Raw genomic sequence first — 20,481 nt, forward strand, 5'->3', positions numbered from 1 at the left:
CACATACATGTTGGAGACACACACACACACACACACACATATTGGAGACACACATACATGTTGGAGACACACACACATATTGGGCAGACACACACACACACATATTGGACACACTCACACATATTGGAGACAAACATACATGTTGGAGACACACACACACATATTGGGCAGACACACACACACACACACACACACACATATTGGACACACTCACACATATTGGAGACACACATACATGTTGGAGACACACACACACACACACACACACGATTGCCTCAACTGCACTGCAATTAAATCTACAAAGTAACCTCCCCCACCCTCTCCTCCTCTCTCTGATTGCCTAGTCTCCCCCCTCCATTTTTCTTATCACCCCTCTCTCTCCTCTCAGTGCCCCCCCCCCCCCCTTCTCCTGCCCCCACCCCCCCTCTCAATCAGCCTCTCTGATTGCCATCATGGTTTTTATTACTGCCCATCATTACGGCCATCAGTGTTATCCTCATTGTTCTGCGGCTCAAGGAAGCCGTGAATATTGTAAAGGCTTCTTCATGTCAGGAAAACAAACTGCTTCATGGGCTTTAATGGGCTCTGGACACAGTGGGTTGCTGTTGAGGAGAGGCTTCCCCTTCGCATTTACATGTAGTAGAAACACTAAATAAAAGCTACAAAAAATGATGAAGCTTGGACGTAATTAATTTAGATTTTCATAGGCAGGAAGTTGTTTAGCAGAAGGATTAATCAGACGTAAAATACAAATGCACTTATTCCTGCATTTCACTTTAACGATTGTATGTCCTAACTATATCGTATGTTGCTGTTGCTGTTATGCATACGAAAATAAAGCTTTTGTATTTTTGAATCCCATATCAAGTATTTGTTATTGTCAGGGAATAATTCTGTATACATGTTTCCCTTTCGGCCTCTGACGCAGCTGCCCAGCCATTATCTCCCTCAAGGAGGGGCTACCCTAGCATTTTGTTGTTGTTACTAGTTTGTGACCGGGCAGCTCTCGGTCAGAGATAGTTATTGTTGTGGGACACCTGGGACACATCCTTCTCAGGGTGTAGATGAGCCCGAGCCATAAGCGACAACAACTGTGATTCAGTGTCCTCAGCTGTTTAGGCTGCGGCCACACGAGGACGAAAACGGCTAAACGCATAGGATTAACGCAAACGCAATCGCAAAAAAGTTTCCGTCCACACGCAATAGTTATCCGGATAGTGTCTGTCCACAGGAGACCGCTCCGTTTAGCTCCAACCGCTGGAGAAGCTGCAGTACATGCAGGAGCCTGTAGGTGGCGCTGTAACTTCCTCCACAAAAGCAGCGAAGAAGCATGGTTGTCATGGTTGCCCTTCTGTTTATTCTCCGCGGTGGGGGCCGAGGGAACCGGGCAGAGTTTTTCGCCAGTCAACGTGAATTAAAGTTTAAATCTTCCGGACAAAATTATAAAAGTGCCGGTCAAAGGTCTTCTTTGTTGTTTATTGAGCTTTAAAACAAATGAATAACGACTCTATATATTATAATAATAAAATACACGGAGCCTCTCTTTTTCCTCCCTCTCTTCGGACAGCGTCAGTGTCTTTCTCATGCAGCAGCTGATCCAGTAATGAGTGACCCGGCCGACAGTAAAAATAAACATATTTATAGTTTAGGAGTTTGAGAGGTGTCTCCGTCCTGTCAGATTAGACTTCACTCGCGTTTAGGTCCATATCGAGAGAAAGATAAATAATCTGAATTCAGTGTGCAGTTTACTTTGACGCGGGGGTGAGCAGCAGAGGTGGGGAGAGGCGGGGCTATTGCCTCATCGTTATCAGAAAATGATCGTATAGGGCGTACACACGGAGCCGTTGGACCCCCCAGAGCGTTGCGTATGCCGTTCTATCCACCTTGGGACCCGTTATCGTTTCCTCAGTCGTTTATTGCCGTATTCGGTCGTCCTCGTGTGGCCGAACGGTCTATATGACACTAAACAGTAACGCAAACGACCGTTTTCGTCCTCGTGTGGCCGCAGCCTGAGGCTATCTATTGAAGAATGTTGATTATTACACTCTGAACAAGTTAAAACCTGGAGCTACAGGAGCGCTCTTCAGAATTGATTGTGGCATCTCTACCGTGTGGTCAGACCGTGGCCCGTGACATGTCGTGTGAATTCTCCGGCCGAAGCTCCAAATAAACCGTCAGTGTTTGCCATCAGAGCTCCAGCTCTCCTCGTGTCTCTGAGTCCTGACTCCATCAGAGCTCCAGCTCTCCTCGTGTCTCTGAGTCCTGACTCCATCAGAGCTCCAGCTCTCCTCGTGTCTCTCTTGCCCCTTTCACACCAGCGCCTTTTCAGCTCCGGCTCGGAGCTAGAGCCTGAAAAGCGCCGGGTTTTCCAGTTCACACCGGAGCTGCGCCGGCTCTTAGCTCCGGAATCCGCTTCATTTCCAGCTCCAAAAAATTGTGGGTCCAGAGGCAAGAGCTTTGGAGCTAAGAGGTGACGTCGCTTACGTCTCTCTTACGTCGAGGCGTGCAGGAAACTAAACCCACCTCCCCTGAACATGGGTCGACTGTCATGCCTGCCTACAAGCAGTAGTGCCTATAAACACACTTTATAAAGTCAGGCAGCACTAACCAGGCTTCGTGTGATTCTGTTTATTTGTGCCTTACTTTGACCATCCGTTCGCTGTTATCGATCATTGTGGAGAGAGGCAGACGTGTTGTTTTGTATTATTGCAGCTATCGGATGCAAGTAGTCCGTTTAGCTTCGGTTGCTATGCCAACATCACCCGTTTTATACCAGAGAAACTTTCATAACAGCGTTGTGATACCAAACAGTGTCAATTCAGACACACATTCACTTAGGCTAAGGGGAACTGGGGATATGCATCAGCTGCTTGTGTGAGTCGGACAGTGAATACTTTAGAGCGGCCGCTGCAGTGTGAGCTAACCGGGAGCTAACGGGAGAATGAACTCCCGTGGAAGAGCAGCACTGCAGCGGTCGGTAAATGCTGCAGAAACACATTAATAAACAATGAACCACGGCACTCTGGAGCAAAGTATAAGGTTGGAGAAGTCGTTATTCAATTTATTCTGGCTTCGTGTGATTAAAAGCAACACGATCATCGACCCGACGCAGTTGTTGTTGTTGTTGTTGTTGTGAGCTGCCGTTGGGGGGCAAATCAGCGATGTAAACGGTGACGTCATGACGCAGCAAGGGCAGCTCTGGGGCGCCAGTGGGCGGTGTGCACCGAGCGGGAGCTTTTCTGGTTCAGCTCCGGTTTCCCTTTTCAGCTCCCGCTCTGTGCACACCGCCCACTGGCGCCCCAGAGCTGCCCCTGCTGCGTCATGACGTCACCGTTTACATCGCTGATTTGCCCCCCAACGGCAGCCATTACGGCGCTCACAACAACAACAACAACTGCGTCGGGTCGATGATCGTGTTGCTTTTAATCACACGAAGCCAGAATAAATTGAATAACGACTTCTCCAACCTTATGCTTTTCTCCAGAGTGCCGTGGTTCATTGTTTATTAATGTGTTTCTGCAGCATTTACCGACCGCTGCAGTGCTGCTCTTCCACTGAGTTTATTCTCCCGTTAGCTCCCGGTTAGCTCACACTGCAGCGGCCGCTCTAAAGTATTCACTGTCCGACTCACACAAGCAGCTGATGCATATCCCCAGTTCCCTTAGCCTAAGTGAATGTGTGTCAATCTGAATTGACGCGGTTTGGTATCACAACGCTGTTCTGAAAGTTTCTCTGGTATCAAACGGGTGATGTTGGCATAGCAACCGAAGCTAAACTGACTACTTGCATCCGATAGCTGCAATAATGCAAAACAACACGTCTGCCTCTCTCCACAATGATCGATAACAGCGAACGGATGGTCAAAGTAAGGCACAAATAAACAGAATCACACGCAGCCTGGTTAGTGCTGCCTGACTTTATAAAGTGTGTTTATAGGCACTACTGCTTGTAGGCAGGCTGACAGTCGACCCATGGGAGGTGGGTTTAGTTTCCTGCACGCCTCGACGTAAGAGAGACGTAAGCGACGTCACCTCTTAGCTCCAAAGCTCTTGCCTCTGGACCGACAATTTTTTGGAGCTGGAAATGAAGCGGATTCCGGAGCTAAGAGCCGGCGCAGCTCCGGTGTGAACTGGAAAACCCGGCGCTTTTCAGGCTCTAGCTCCGAGCCGGAGCTGAAAAGGCGCTGGTGTGAAAGGGGCAAGAGCGGGAGCTGAAAAGGGAAACCGGAGCTGAACCAGAAAAGCTCCCGCTCGGAGCTAGAAACTGAAAAGCGCTGGTGTGAAAGCCGCATCTGAGTCCTGACTCCATCAGAGCTCCAGCTCTCCTCGTGTCTCTCTGAGTCCTGACTCCATCAGAGCTCCAGCTCTCCTCGTGTCTCTGAGTCCTGACTCCATCAGAGCTCCAGCTCTCCTCGTGTCTCTCTGAGTCCTGACTCCATCAGAGCTCCAGCTCTCCTCGTCTCTCTGAGTCCTGACTCCATCAGAGCTCCAGCTCTCCTTAGGCGCATTCACACTGCGGTACTTTTCCCACAAAGGTTCAGGCGAACTTAGTTCATGATCGCGTTCACACCAAAAAGAGCCGGTACTAAAATTAGTTCATGCGAACCTTTTTACCCCCTCGAAAGTCCCTGCTAGAGAGCAGGGACTTTCGAGCGGCTCTTTTGTGAGAAAAGAGCTATATTCCTGATTGGCTGGGCGAATTGCAAACCACGCCCCGTAAAACTCCCAAAAAGTTTTGTGAAGCCGCCATTTTATTATCCTCGCATTATTAGCATTAGCCCAGCGCAGAAACGCAGAGATACTAACTTATGGCAACACAAAATAAAGCGGTGGAGATGAGGAGGTGTCGGCGTTCTGGCGATTTACTCGGAAGGCTTCCCCCAACTCCAGGGACTTCCGGCCGGGGACTTTGGGCGGCAGTATACGCCGTGAAGTGGGTTGCGGCCTGCCAGTAAACCCAAAGCAGAAGAAGAAGTGACGTCAGCGGCTTCATTTGCCTAATCCTCCCCCAGGGACTTTTTCCGGTGTGAACGCGATCTGTATTTAGTTCATGCGAACTAAAGAGTTCGCATGAACTAAGTTCGCATGAACCTTTCTGGGAAAAGTACCGCAGTGTGAATGCGCCTCTCGTGTCTCTCCGAGTCCTGACTCCCATTGCTTCAGAAGTTTCCCCCACAGTCATCATCTCAATGCTTAAGAAATAATTGAGGGCTTGATTGTAAATAAAAAGATATTTACAATTTTCATTCTGTATGTTTGAGATCATGGGAATACCAATCGAACTGCAAGCGCTGCCTGGTTTTACACGTCGATCATTCCAATATAAATCATTTCCAAGAAGTTTCCTGGAATGACAACAACATGAACGTCTTTAAATACACGAACACTTTATTAGAAATTGGAGGCTTTAGTAGCAAAATCTCTAAATCTATTTATTTATACATTGATATGTGTGCCATCCAGGGAGTATGAATCAAACTGTGTTCTGTTATCGTTTCATGTTTAACTGCAGTTCATTTTATTTATCTGTTAATGTAGACAAAGCCTCTGTGCATCGCTAGTATGTACAAATTATTAGTATTATTTTTGAACATTTTCCAACTAAACATCGAGGTATTCTTCCTTGAATAAGAACGAAATGACATGGTTATTTGAATGAAAGTTAGGACATTATTAATACAATTACTCAGAAACTATTATTATCCCATATTCCCCCAAAGATAAAGGTTTGTGAAGCGGAGGACAACATATAAAAACCTGATGCTGGGTTCCTTTCTGTTCACAAAGCGCAAATGCTGTAATGATATAGAATTATCTCCAGTGCTCAAAGTTATGTTTCCCGTTTCCTTGTAAACTTGTAACCTTTACAACAAGTGATTGACATGTGTGAAGTTAGAGTGGTGTGTGTGTGTGTGTGTGTGTGTGTGTGTGTGTGTGTGTGTGTGTGTGTGTGTGTGTGTGTGTGTGTGTGTGTGTGTGTGTGTGTGTGTGTGTGTGTGTGTGTGGTGTGTGTGTGTGTGTGTGTGTGTGTGTGTGTGTGTGTGTGTGTGTGTGTGTGTGTGTGTGTGTGTGTGTGTGTGTAACTTGAACGATCGACTCACAGCCATTAGATGTGAGAATGTGTGTGTGTGTGTGTGTGTGTGTGTGTGTGTGTGTGTGTGTGTGTGTGTGTGTGTGTGTGTGTGTGTGTGTTAGTCTGTAACTTGAACGATCGACTCACAGCCATTAGATGTGAGAATGTGTGTGTGTGTGTGTGTGTGTGTGTGTGTGTGTGTGTGTGTGTGTGTGTGTGTGTGTGTGTGTGTGTGTGTGTGTGTGTGTGTGTGTGTGTGTGTGTGTGTGTGTGTGTGTGTGTGTGTGTGTGTGTGTGTGTGTGTGTGTGTGTGTGTGAGTCTGTAACTTGAACGATCGACTCACAGCCATTAGATGTGAGTGTGTGTGTGTGTGTGTGTGTGTGTGTGTGTGTGTGTGTGTGTGTGTGTGTGTGTGTGTGTGTGTGTGTGTGTGTGGTGTGTGTGTGTGTGTGTGTGTGTGTGTGTGTGTGTGTGTGTGTGTTAGTCTGTAACTTGAACGATCGACTCACAGCCATTAGATGTGAGAATGTGAGTGTGTGTGTGTGTGTGTGTGTGTGTGTGTGTGTGTGTGTGTGTGTTAGTCTGTAACTTGAACGATCGACTCACAGCCATTAGATGTGAGTGTGTGTGAGTGTGTGTGTGTGTGTGTGTGTGTGTGTGTGTGTGTGTGTGTGTGTGTGTGTGTGTGTGTGTGTGTGTGTGTGTGTGTGTGTGTGTGTGTGTGTGTGTGTGTGTGTGTGTGTGTGTGTGTGTGTGTGTGTGTGTGTGTGCTAGTCTGTAACTTGAACGATCGACTCACAGCCATTAGATGTGAGAATGTGAGTGTGTGTGTGTGTGTGTGTGTGTGTGTGTGTGTGTGTGTTAGTCTGTAACTTGAACGATCGACTCACAGCCATTAGATGTGAGTGTGTGTGTGTGTGTGTGTGTGTGTGTGTGTGTGTGTGTGTGTGTGTGTGTGGTGTGTGTGTGTGTGTGTGTGTGTGTGTGTGTGTGTGTGTGTGTGTGTGTGTGTGTGTGTGTGTGTGTGTGTGTGTGTGTGTGTGTGTGTGTGTGTGTGTGTGTGTGTGTGTGTGTGTGTGTGTGTGTGTGTGGTGTGTGTGTGGTTACTCATAGCACTTTGCACTTCAACTCTGAAGGACTGATTGGACCCTTTCAGACATGGAAACTGTGAAATTGCTGTGCACATATATATATTAAAGTAATGGCTTCTTACATTTACCATCATGGGGTCGGTCGCTTCAAAACATCAATGAAGCAGTGGGGCCTGGCAGAGAGTTCTGCATGCGAGTGCGGTGACCCTGAACAGACTGCCGAAGGTTTCCGCTAGGATTTTTTCTCGCCGGTCAAATGTCCGGGCAGAATTTATGTTACCGGACAAATTTGAAACTTACCGGTCATATTTCAATAATAATAATACGAGTTGTGTAGCAGAGTTTCCGTTAGCAGGTAATTACTGGACTATGAGCAGATATGCTTCAGTTTAAAACTCAGTTCACGGGGCTCATTTTTATATTGCTTCAGTTTATAATCGTAACAGATCGAACAATTCAGATTCATTTTTCAATAAATGATTCCACAAACAACAAACAACATAATTATTACATTCAAACAAACTACTTGGAGTAGATAACGTACATTATTCAGAAGTTTACATCAACTTTGAATAATAACACGGGAGAAACGGATCCTCTCTTTTCCCCTCTCATCTCTCCCTCCCTCTCTCTCTCTCCTCCCTCTCTCTCTCTCTCCCCCTCTCCTCTCTCCTCTCCTGACAGCACGTCAGTTTCTCATGCAGCTCCTGCAGCTCGCTAAACAGAGGGCGGGGCTTTTCAGGTGTATCCTGCAGAGCCTGCCGTGTCTCGGTCAGGACTCAGCAGCTGATCCGATCGCTCTCTGCGTCTCCGGTTAGAACTTCACTCTCAGTTTATGTCCATATGGATCAGATCCAGCTCTCCTGATCGGCCTTCATAGAGAACACCGATCAAACTATTAAGAGTGAATATCGGCCGATAATGACCGGCGGCCGATCGATCGGAGCCTCCCTAATTATTACCAGACATTTTGACCGGCAGGTTTGAATTTACCGGTTTTTAATAAATTTTACCAGCTAAAAACCGGTAATTACCGGCTAACGGAAACCCTGTGCCGAACATATAATAACCACCTGCCCTTTATATAGACGGCCCTCGGAAGCCAGCCTCTTCGACTTAGGACCAGAGATGCTACACGACACCGAGTTGGACCTCTGACATTACACGAAAGAAGAAGAAGATGAGTCTAAGTTCAAGGTCATACATGAACCGTAAGTCTGGGAAAATGTTGGCACAAAAGAGTAGTCACAGTGCCATTGGGTATATTAAATGAATGATGGAGAGGTTGTCTACTGCAATCTGTTATTTAATTTATTAACACCGATACAAATGCCTTTTCTTTTAAAATGTTTGATAAAAGTGTTTTTAATGTTTTGCACCCATATTGGTGTTAGCTACAGACAAAACTGATGAATAGATTACAGATTATAACTAGGGACACTAACTGCTCACTTCCTGTTACTGATTCCTGTTATTTTCATTGTTTTATTCCAGTAGTAAACAAAGTACCTTAAAAGCACCACTACAAAATTGTCCTTACATGTAACAGAACATGTAAGGACAATTGTATAGTGGTGCTTTTAAGGTACTTTGTTACTACTGGAATAAAATAACCCTTTTATCGTAAAATAAAAAGTTGAAGGGGGCCATTCACTTTGAAACCTTTAAGTACATTTTGCCGATATTAATGTACTTTTACTTAAGAGAAATGTGAAGTAGCTGACAGTACTAGGGACAGTCTGTACATGTATAAACATTGCTGTAAGTACACTATGTCAGGACCTCGACACAAACTGATGAACCCAAATCCACGACCCAGAGACAAAGTCTTGAATTATTAAAAAAAATATTTATTTTAACAGGTCAGTAATCCCTCTTAACAGAGTAGGTGGTGGAAATAACAAAACGCGCTCACAAGGACGAAAAAACTAGCGTAACAAAAGCCAACAAAATAAACAAAATAACAAAACCTGACATGAGTGGAAAGCGATCCTTTCAGAGCTGAGGCTTGGCACGACCATTCGGGGAAACAAACAAGACGAACTGACACAGGACAGGGGAGAGACAGGACTATTTAAACATGAGGTGAGAGGGAACAGGTGGAAACAATCAGGGGCGGGCAGACACTGATGATGGCGGGAAAACACACAAGAGGAGGAAGAAACAGGGCCAGAAATGAAAGAGGTAAGTACGAAATAAAACAGGAAATGACAGAAGAAAATACATAACATAACTCAGTGGTTCCAAAGTGGGGGGCGCAGAGGCATGACAGGGGGGGCGCGAGAGACCAGGAGGAAAAATGGTTATTAAACATTTTTAAAAAATAAAGATTTAAAAAAATAAATAATCATATTTTGTAAAATTATTGATTCGAAAATAATATGATACAGTACAGTATACTATTACCTCTGGGTCTCAGTGTTTCATTACAGCTCCGCTCTCATGGAGATCTCATGGAGATCTAGCCCGGTAAAAAGAGAACCAGCTTCGTAGTACAGGCCTCAGGACTCACCTGATTTTATGAGGGTCTGATAAAGTAAATGTCTACAAGTGGCCTGTATCTACAACAGGATATTAAACCAAATGATGCGAAAGAAGTATCAAGATCCCTTCCTAAAAGAGCTACCACACTGCAAGACACTAGTAAAAGTGCAACAGAGAAAAATTGTACTTTAGTGTGTAAGTCATCTTTTTTTAGTATGATGAGTAAACTTTTCTTTGAGCAAATGTCTAAAAGTACTACTGAAACATCACAAATGTCTCAATAGCGAAAGTAAGTAAGGATTTGTACAAAAAACTAGAAGAAAAAACACATATTCTCAATTTGTGAATATATGTATAGCTTATATGAACATGATATACAGCCACTTGTTGTACCTATAAGGTAATTGGGCGCATTAGACTACTTTGTTTGCCTATATTATAATGAAATACCAGCTTAAGCCAAGTGAACTAATGGCGCACTTCCACTACAGCGCGGAGCGCGGTTTAAGCGTGCCGTGCCCGGTCCGTTTTTGGTTGCGTTTCCACTAGGGGTCGTTTCGGCTAGCCCAGGGGTGCCCAACCTTTTTTGAACCGAGAGCTACTTTTAACACTAGAACCGCCAGAGGTCGCTGTATACCTATATCCGCCAACGGGTAAAGTTTACCCGCTATTGATTTCCAAGGTACAATGTACCATACAGAACGGTGAGTTTTGATCGCACAGGGATGACATGTATACCAATATAAGGCACCTCTCACTCGCACTCTGCTCTTCCAGCAGTGCCGCCCCCCCTCCCTCCGGCTGACATTATGAACGTAACGGCCCGTCCACACAGCGGCGTGCGTTGACGCTTGCCGGCGGGCGTGTCTGAAACTCGACCAACAACCAATCACATGAATCTCCCGCCCCTGACACACAAGCAGCGGTTTGATTGGCTAGAGATTGTACTGGCATATGATTCGATTGGCTGACGCCTCGCCGAGGCGTCAAAGTTGAACATTGCTCAACTTTTGCAGCGAGCCACGCCAGCTACGCTCCACGTCGCTTCCCACGATGCATTTCGGCTAAAAGTGACGTCACCCCATTCAAAGTGAATGGGGAAGCGTCAACGCACGCCACTGTGTGGACGGGCCGTAAGAGTAATCATAGATAACACGGCAGGGTCTGTTACAGTTTGTTTTCATCTGATTTAAATTAAACAAAGTCTTGGCTTTCAGAATATTAAACTTGTTTCGGCAAATTCAGATGATAAATACAACTTTGAAGCTTCGGCATAATTACAAGCGGAGAACGGAGTAATTTAACATCACAGCAGGCACAACAACAGCCGGTGTGTCTCGTGAGGGTTTTCTCTGGGAAACAAACACAACACACACAAATGCAAAAATACACAAACACACACACGTATACACACACTCGCGAGCTTCCCCTCCAAACAAAAATATTTTCCCTCCGTAGTATGTTGATCATTTTGATCGCAAAATCAATAGCGCGAGGAGCGCTGCATTTCTTTGAGGTAAATATTACCCGCTGGTATAAATATCCATTTTTTTGACGATTTTTTCAATCTGACTTCATATTGACAATTTTTAACAACACAGGGTGTTACATAACACACTTTCAGGAAAAGTCACGGACTGGGAGACGTTAATATTTTATTGAAAAAAAGTTACATACAATAAAAAAACAGCTGCGGGTACAATTTACCCGTTGGCAGTTCTAGTGTTTAAAGTTGCCAGTCTGCCGAGATCTACCAGTCCAAATAGAGGCGTAGCCATTACTGACAGCCTACTGCCAGGTAAATACACACTTCTACTTGTATAAAACTGACCTTTGTACGATTAATACCTCATAAAATACTGCAGATCCTTTATATCACCTCTTTCTAATCTACACACATACAAGTATTTAACTGAAGTTACACAACAGTGTTGTTGATACAGAGTTGGAGTTTATCCACACGTCACTACAGTGGGTAATGTTTTCAGGAAACATTGAACAGTGCTGCCACATATGACACAGGGACAAAGAAAAGACTCTGAACCCTTTCTTTGCCATTATATAAAAATAGTGTTGCTACAAAAGTATAAATGAGGCTTACTAATAAGACAACTCAGATCTGAAGCTACACAGGAATCTGCTGCCAACGTGCAATAAAAGAGACAAAATTAATAAAATCAAACCCTTTTTTTGTTGCATTTTAGTAGATTATAAAAATAAATAACTTTTAAATAGGATGCAAGCAACACTAGTTTCTTAACCTGAATTGATAATAGACTATAATCAATTCAAACAGAACAGATCTTAATGTTTGCATTCTTATACCATTTTGTACAATAATTATGAATAAGTTCAAACAAACTAAAACTCACAGCTGATTAATAACGGTATCTAACTTGAGTTTTTATTATATCAAAAACCTGTTGAAATGCTTCTGTTATTTTACTGCCCCCAAAAGCGCGTCGGCAGCCTCCAGGAATGCTTCTTTCACAACTTCGCCGTTTTGAAAGACTTCAGTGTGTTTCGCAAGAACGTGACTGACACGATAAGATGCTCTGGTAGCAGCCTTGCTCTTGTTGTTGGGCCTGGGTGGAAATGGACTGCTGTTGCATTTAGCTGTCCTTTCAGGCGACAGGCCCCTCCCTTTCAGGCCCCTCCCCTTTTTGGGAGCGTCGGTCAGAATCAGGAGGGAATTCCGTCTCGTAGCGTTTGTGCACTGTTTTGAAATGCCGCTCTTAAATTATCTTCTCGATAAAGCCACGCTCGCATTGCAGACGAGACTGATGGACTTTGAATTGGAATAGATACAAATAATCATCCTCCCACTCGGAGTGAAAATTATATATGTTGGGCTGTTTTGCTTCTGCCATTGATTGCGGTCTTGTGTGTGTGCGGACTGTCACTCCTGTTGACACGGACAATGTCAGCGAACTACTGCCCACCAGCCCACGCCCCGACACATGGGGTCACGCGGCCAATCACAAAGCTTTGATGCGTTCAAGTGCATTATTCTGGCCCAGGAAGATTATGTGACGGGACATTAACGATAAAACAGAATATTGTTGTTCTATTTTTAGACACATCTCGCGATCGACTGGGAATCTCCCCAGACCGGTTGGGCACCCCTGGTATATAGTAACGTGTGTTGTTTATTGTTCTCTTTTATCCTCACACCGGTATCTACTTGTCTTTCCTCCTTTTTATTTTATTTTATATATTTTCTTATAACTAATGCTGTTGATATATTGTAATTTTAAGGGTTGTTCTATTACCATCTGGCCGGGGACAACAGCTGGAAATTAGCCATGTCGGCTAAAGCTGCACCATTTACTGTTTTTGTGACAGTTCATCGATGGGGACCGTCCACGACACTATAAATAAATAAAATAAACTACACAAAATGGTTTCTCTGCATTCAACCCATCCTCGTGTTAGGAGCAGTGTGCTGCCATTTTGAACGGCGCCCGGGGAGCAGTGTAGGAAACGTGGCCTTGCTCAGGGACACCTCGGTAGCACGGGGTCTTGCCGGGACTTGAACTCGTGACCCTTCCAGTTGCCAAGCCAAGTCGCTATGGACTTCGCCACCACCCGGCCCATGTACTTAGAGGTGCTAATAAGGAGAGCATCAAACAGCTGGACAAATATTGTTTAACTTCAACTAAAAGCGCTGCATTTAGCTTGCATTGTGTGGTGAGACAACTTTAAGCTATTTAAACAACTTGATATCTGGAAACACCATCTTATTCGCAAAGTATCACACCTGATATTTGTGTCCATTATTGCCTCTGAAAATGAGTCACAGCAAGCTGCGGAAAAGACGATGTTCACCCACAAACACACCTGCTAATTAGAGACCAGCTGCTGGAAGTCTGAGGCCTCTGCATTCAGCTGCGATGGGGATGACATTCACTTCTTCATTAGGCTTTTCTTTTCACTTTTTCCATCTGTGGTGAAGTGTTTAGTAAAATGCCAACTCGAGGTATTCATCATGAGGTTATATCTCACAAGTAACAAGCATAAGATGTTTTAATGGGTTTTAAAAGTCTCAATGCGACATAATTAGCCAGTGAAAAGGTGTTAAATTAGAGACTTTTGAGCCTGATTTATCAACAAAAACATAGAAATTGTTACATTATTTTCTGCAGTTATTATACAACCATCGCTTGGTAAATTCACAAACGGGCCCTACTAGTATATCAACAAAAGGCAATAACAACAACACGTCAGAGTTGCATGGTATTTATGTTAAAGGTTCAGAGAGTTTAGTCACATGAAAGTGGATAAAAGTAGAGCTTAAACAATTGGTTGAAAGAAAATTAAGTGGGAAATTCTTTGACATTTTTTTAAAGCATATTCCAGCTGCTTATATTTATACATGTTTCACTGTTTCCTGACATTTTATAGACAACTTGAGAAAATAATAAGTGCATTTTTGGGTAATTAATACCCGTTTATTCGTACTTATGTGTCCAATTACTTACTATTACAACCCTTATTGACATGACTATAGTATCAAACTCTCAGGATGTCAAATATTGATTGATATTAAAATACTTAATTTGTGAGATTATATTGCACAGCCGTTTCCAAAATCAAGCTTCAATCTCTACGTTTTACACAACATGGAGATAAAAGTCCTTTCAGAGTAACTGAACATTTAGTTTTGACCTCCAGTGGTTCGACGTTTCACCTTTCCGCAGTGATGTGCAGGTAAAAACTGTAAAGTCATTGTTGGGTGTGTTTGCAGGTGTGACAGAGCTCATCTATGACCACACCTATCAGTGAAAGTGGGTGTGGCCTAAGGTGAGACCAGCAAAACACCTTTTCAGTCAACTTGCTAATACAAATCATTTGATTCAAAGATCCAGAACAATCAATAAATGGACCTTGATGAGGGCAGGCTGTGACTCAGTGGATAGTGTGCTGGACTTCGAATCAGGGGGTAGCAAGTTCGAGTCCCATTGCAGTCAGCATGTCGTTGTGTCCCTGAGACACTTCACCCCAAATTGCTCCTGTGGGGATTGTCCACAGTACCGAATGTATGTAAGTCGCTTTGGATAAAAGCGTCTAACAAGTGACATGTAATGTAATGTTTTTGTTTTTTTAACCATGACCAATTTATCGTCCCGTTTGCATCCTTACGAGTGCTAAAATCCATACAATCCGATTGAATATCATCAAAGTCAACTGCATAAGGATATACAAAAGGTCGAACAATAAGATTTGATTCTGAGTTGAAGGCTTCTGGCCCTGCCCAGTTACCAGAACCAAACAACAGATCAAATCAACAAAAGATACTCTACATTTGGACGCGTAAATTAAGATTTCTTGCTGAAATTGACATAAAAACATTTTCCCCCGGAGCAATTTCACCAGATTGAGTCGATTTTGATCAAAGACATTGAACAAGTTGTCAAAACAAACCTCTTGCTTGGCGGAGGATTGGCCTTCTTCGACTTTCTGAGGTTTAATATCCATTGTTTTTCCAGTTTATGGACGTTCTTCTGCTCTTCTTTAAAAACACTTGCTTGCCATTAAGGTCATTGGATGTTGTTGATTGATGGCTCCATTGGCGAATACCGCTAAAAAAAAGAGAAAATCGCCCGTTTGTTTTTTTTTGTTTCCACTGCTCTTTCAGAAGAGTTTTTCGCTCGTTCGAAAAGTACTTTTTCACTCTCGTCTTTTTCGGAGTCCAGATCCACCTCCTCCTCCTCCAGCACCAGCACCAGCACGCCTGGACATTTCTTGATTTCCTCTGGCGCTGCAGCCCCGAGCCAGACAGACAAAGGAGGGGAAGCCCTGCCAAGTCTCTCCACTGCAGGCATGGCTTCTCCTTTCCCTCCCTTGCTCCCTCTTCGTCTCTCGAAATGTGGCAGCGTTCCCGAGAAGCTTTGGCGACGCTCCAGCGTGTCTGCCACTCCGTCTGAACCTTCCCATCGTCCGTCCATCCATCCAAATCGTGCTTTTCGCGGTGGACCCCCGCCCTCCTAACCCACATCCTCCTTTCTCCAGTCCAACCCCCTCCAGTCCAACTCCCAAAAAACAACAAATCAACCCAAAAAAATCAAAACATTTGACTCTGTGTTCCTCCTGTCTTCCCATTTCTCCCAGTCTCTTTAACACTGAACCCATACACCACCAGTCAATATCTTCTCCACGCAACCTTTACACCTCCTACTTATTTCTGTCATCTTTTAAATGTTAGAGGTTGGGGTGTGTGTGTGTGCGTGTGCGTGTGCGTGTGTGTGTGTGTGTGTGTGTGTGTGTGTGTGTGTGTGTGTGTGCGTGTGCGTGCGTGTGCGTGTGCGTGTGTGTGTGTGTGTGTGTGGGTGTGGGTGGGTGTGTGTGTCTTTTGTTCGTGCCAGTGCAGATCTATTCATCTCGTGCCAAGCCTCAGCGCCCTCACTTGTAGTGGAGAGGGGGCAGGTTGGTGCCAATTGCCCCAACTGCCAACTTGGTGCTGCTATCGGTCTGTTTGTATAAAAAAACATCCCTATCTCACACAACACACTTTTGTTTAAGCCATTTTCTTGTTAGAGGAAGAACAATGTTTTGGATTATTGAAAGCAAATACTGACGTTTAGGAAGTGAAACTGCGAAAATCTGATGTGTAATGCTTAATATCCCTTTTTATGTCAATAACGCAATATTATCTTTCTAGATTTTAAGTGAAAATGTTAATATGGTGATCAATATGTCTCAATATTTTTACATGTTTCTGTTTTCTATGTAATTGATTGATTGTTTTTTTCATTTTTCTGCAAAAAGTCCATCCATAACTGCTTAGAAAATAGTTTTTGATTGTCAATGTGATTAATTAGGACTTGAATATCAACTTTAACAAGGTAAACATGTTATAACTTGCAATTTAAATCAATGTTGGCCAGCCCCACGAGGCCTACAAATGAAAAAATAAAATGTATCATAGTATTAAACATTGGCTCCTTTGGGGTGCAATAATTTCCAATTAAACACTCGTGTATGCTTGTTGACATTATGCTTAACTACCTTTACTTAATTACATTTCTGAGTAGCCTACTTCTTTCAGCACTGTGATAATGGGTAAGAGTACAGATAAAGAGCAATAATTCAGTAGGAACATAACAAGTTGTATTGATTAGTATTAAATACACACGTGGTTGTGGTATTAATGATACTCATACAGTGCTCAATAAACTGCTTGCGCATGCATAGAAGCCGGTGCTAACAGCTCGATAGCTTCTACAGAAACAGTTAAGGAAGTTAGAGAGCATCTTTGCTAATAAGCAGGGCCGCCCCTCCCTACGGGCCAATCTTGCAGATTGCATGGGGCCCCGCCTTGCGCATGGAGCCCCGCTCAGTTCTCCGTGCACCCCCCGCAAGAGTGAGAGGTGACAAGGGGAGCACGTCTGTAACCCAACACGGTTGCAATGAATCGACATCTGACCAATCACGGCTTTGATACGGCCACTAGTGCAGGTGAAGAGATGTCGGTGAAAAGACAGTTTCAGTCGGGCGCAAGCTAGAGGGAAAAAAACAAAACATGAAGAAACTAGAGCATCACCCGAAGGTGGGTTATTGTATGAGTCAAATTTACAACTTGCGAATGTTGTATGTCACATTGCCATATTAAAACATCAGCTGCAATTCACAACATGAAGAAGGCAGTCTCTGCAGAGCATATAGGCTAATGGAGATGCAGTTATTTCCAGCATTCTTTATTTAACATTCATTCAAGTATGTGATGCCTTTGATCTGCTAATGTACAGGAGGAAGAGTGATACACTGTCTGTCTAGTTGGCTTACATAACAGTTAAAGTTTGCAGCCTAAAAAACATGGAGCATTTTTTCCCCTTTTATTCATTTTTATGTGAATTTGCACATTTCATGTTGACGCTCAGCCTCTCCCCTTAAAGAGCCTGTGACACGGTTTTCCCCCATCATCCAAACCCATCAATTTGAGTACATATTGTCCCCTTGAAAACCGTTACTGAACTGATTTTGGATATTTGTACTTTGATAACCATTAATCCTTCAATGTTGACAATTTTCTGGATCTTCTCGCGGATTCTTCAAGTCCCGCCAAATGATGGGTGACGTCATTGCGGGCACAGCGCTCCAGCTGCACCGTTCAGGATCCCAGCGTCTGCATGTAAACCTTTATATATATACAGTCAGATGTAAACGCACAACGGCGCACACAGCAGCAAGCTCAGACAGCGATGACAGGTTAATGTTGAACGTGTCTGAGAGCTCATGAGGCTGAAGGATCGGTTTATGTTGTATCTGTTAGAAGTTTAGGAATGAGGTGCGTCAATATGGGCGATCATATGGTCATGTAGCCAGTGGTGGACTGGGACTAAAAATCATCCCGGGACTCTCGACCGGCCCACTTCAGTAATTCACCATTTCTACGCATGACACAACACACTTTGTCCGTGTTTGGCTCTCGAAGCGTTCCCGCATTGACGTCACTTCCGGCTTCCCCCAAAACTTCAAAATGAGTGAAGGAATTTCCCCGCGATGTTCGAAATTATTGATATTTAACGAAACGGTATCGCTTTTTCTTTTTTAAACTGACGGTTCGAGATTACTAGTAGCCCAATATTTCATTGCACAACAGTTGTTGGGATGGTGTCACAGGCTCTTTAAGGCAAGGCAAGTTTATTTATATAGCACCTTTCAACACAAGGCAATTCAAGGTGCTTTACAAAAATGAAAGACATTCAGACAAAGGCATTTAAAAACAGTAAAAGATAATAAAAGAAACGTTAAAAGAAAAAATACATGAATAAAAAGTACATGAATAAAAAGTACATGAATAAAAAGTAAACTTTTACTCCTAACAGTCATCATCATGTCAACCACAACACAGAGAAATACTGAGAGAAATGTGTGTGTAGTTGTTGATACATTGCTTACAGAGGGAACTAGAATACAGATTTAAGAAATATCAGTTTTTGAGCATGTCATAAGCATGTTTTGTCTTGACTATATTATAATAAAATAATATAGTATTTATATTATTGAATTGATTATGATTATTATTAGTAGAAGTAGTTTATTTGCATTAATTATATTTTAATCTTTTTGAGGCTAGTATTTGGCAGGAAATGCAGACTGAACGACATACATGCACATTTACCATTTACCTCACTGTATAAAAAAGTAACTGTGTTGATAATAATAATAATAAACAGGAATTATATTTGCAAAGTAGCCTACTTTGTTTCCAAAAACAACTGTTGGTTGGGGGGGGGGGCTCATCTCACAATGTCGCTTGGGGCCACAAATTGGCCAGGGGCGGCCCTGCCTGTGTAAAAACACCTAACACCTAACCTAACCTAACCCTAACTTATTAAATGACAATGAAAACGTATTAAGGTCTCTATAACGGATAAATCCGGCCGTGACCAAGACAACAACGCGAACGTTTACCGCAACACAAAATAAACCAGCAAAAATATCGCTTTATTTCGCTAGAATAAAGTTTAAGTTGCCGTAGAGTTACATCTGTTTTGCTAATGAAGCTAACATGCTAAGGCTAGGCTACCTTACCTGAGACTTTGATGCCTGCATTACGGCCGGGCATGGCTGATTCTGGGGTCGGCATCTGGGCTTTGGAGGACATCTCTCCCATACAATTGTTCACAAAATGACGCAAAATGAGCCTTAACCTGGAGGACGAGACCATTGAACCAGCAGCAGCTCAGATACACTCCTGCAGCAATGAGGCTAGCTCAGTTAGCTCAACTACATGACAGCGATCAAAACAGGCTTGTGTCACTGCCTCCGTAACCATGTGTTACGCAACAATGACAGTAAACAACGCAGCAAGGATAGATACATATGTGGGAGAAGTAGGCTACTCAGATATTGTACTTATGTAAAAGTAGAAGTACCAGAGTGTAGTAATAGTCTGCATTTAAAATGTTATCAAGTAAAATAAAAACATTGGTATTGTAAATATAGCCTAGCCTACTTAAACTTACTTTTGGCTACTCATTATGCACATTGGCAAATATATAATATATGTTGTGATTATAATTATTGATCATTAAAGTGTTCTCAAAGCTGGTAAAGGTGCAGTTTGAATGACTTTGTATACGGCAGGGTAGCTTGTGAATTTACTCCAGGTGGAACTAAAGTCTCAGTATTACAGTTCATTATATTTCACATCATTAAACCAAAGTAATACTTTATTATAACTTATGAAAACACCCAAACTATTGCACGGTTGGTTATATGTAATGTAAACTCAATACACGTGGAAAGAAAAGGATGGAAAAACCCATATCTTTGGACGATCGTGACCTACTGTAACTTGTGATTTTGTCATCATGTTTGACAAAAATATTTTAACACCAAGCTCCACTTTCCTTGTTTTTTTTGTTATTGTTGTGATGTTTCCTGCAAATACACACCCATCTTGATATTAACCATGATTATCAACAAAAGTCAGGTTATAGGGGAACTCAAGGGCATTCATGTACACAGTACATTAAGTAGATGAAATGGGCCTTAATCAGGGAATGTATATCCATAAATGTTTAGATTTAAACGGTCATTGGCTACAGATATTGCATCAGCTAAAAACACAAATGTTGCGGTAAAATACAAATAAGTGCAATAATTGTTTTATTTATACTTCCTGCACCACTGGTCCTATTGCATATGGCCAAAAGTATGTGGACACCCTTAACTACAGCAGCAGAATAAGGCTCTTAGTTTTGGAATAGGTGTTAAACATGAACAGCTATCACATCAATGGATCCACATGTAATGTGATTTTATTTATACACGTTGATCTGTTGTTTTCCTGTAAATGAAAAGGCGGTTCAGATGGATGCTTCT

At 43.1% G+C, this 20,481-nt stretch overlaps 1 protein-coding gene across 1 annotated transcript in view; it reads right to left on the reverse strand.

Annotated features, from left to right (window-relative positions):
• The window catches only part of msraa (methionine sulfoxide reductase Aa), a 48,215-nt gene extending 28,798 nt beyond the window's left edge, over positions 1-19,417 (reverse strand). Inside the window, exon 1 of the mRNA XM_034076388.2 lies at positions 19,186-19,417. Within this exon, the coding sequence (XP_033932279.1) occupies positions 19,186-19,321 (136 nt within the window). The 5' untranslated portion in view covers positions 19,322-19,417. The remainder of the gene's footprint in view (positions 1-19,185) is intronic.
• Positions 19,418-20,481: the final 1,064 nt, after the last annotated feature.

This window comes from Pseudochaenichthys georgianus, chromosome 24 (assembly GCF_902827115.2).
Source record: "Pseudochaenichthys georgianus chromosome 24, fPseGeo1.2, whole genome shotgun sequence".
Taxonomy (NCBI): Eukaryota; Metazoa; Chordata; class Actinopteri; order Perciformes; family Channichthyidae; genus Pseudochaenichthys; species Pseudochaenichthys georgianus.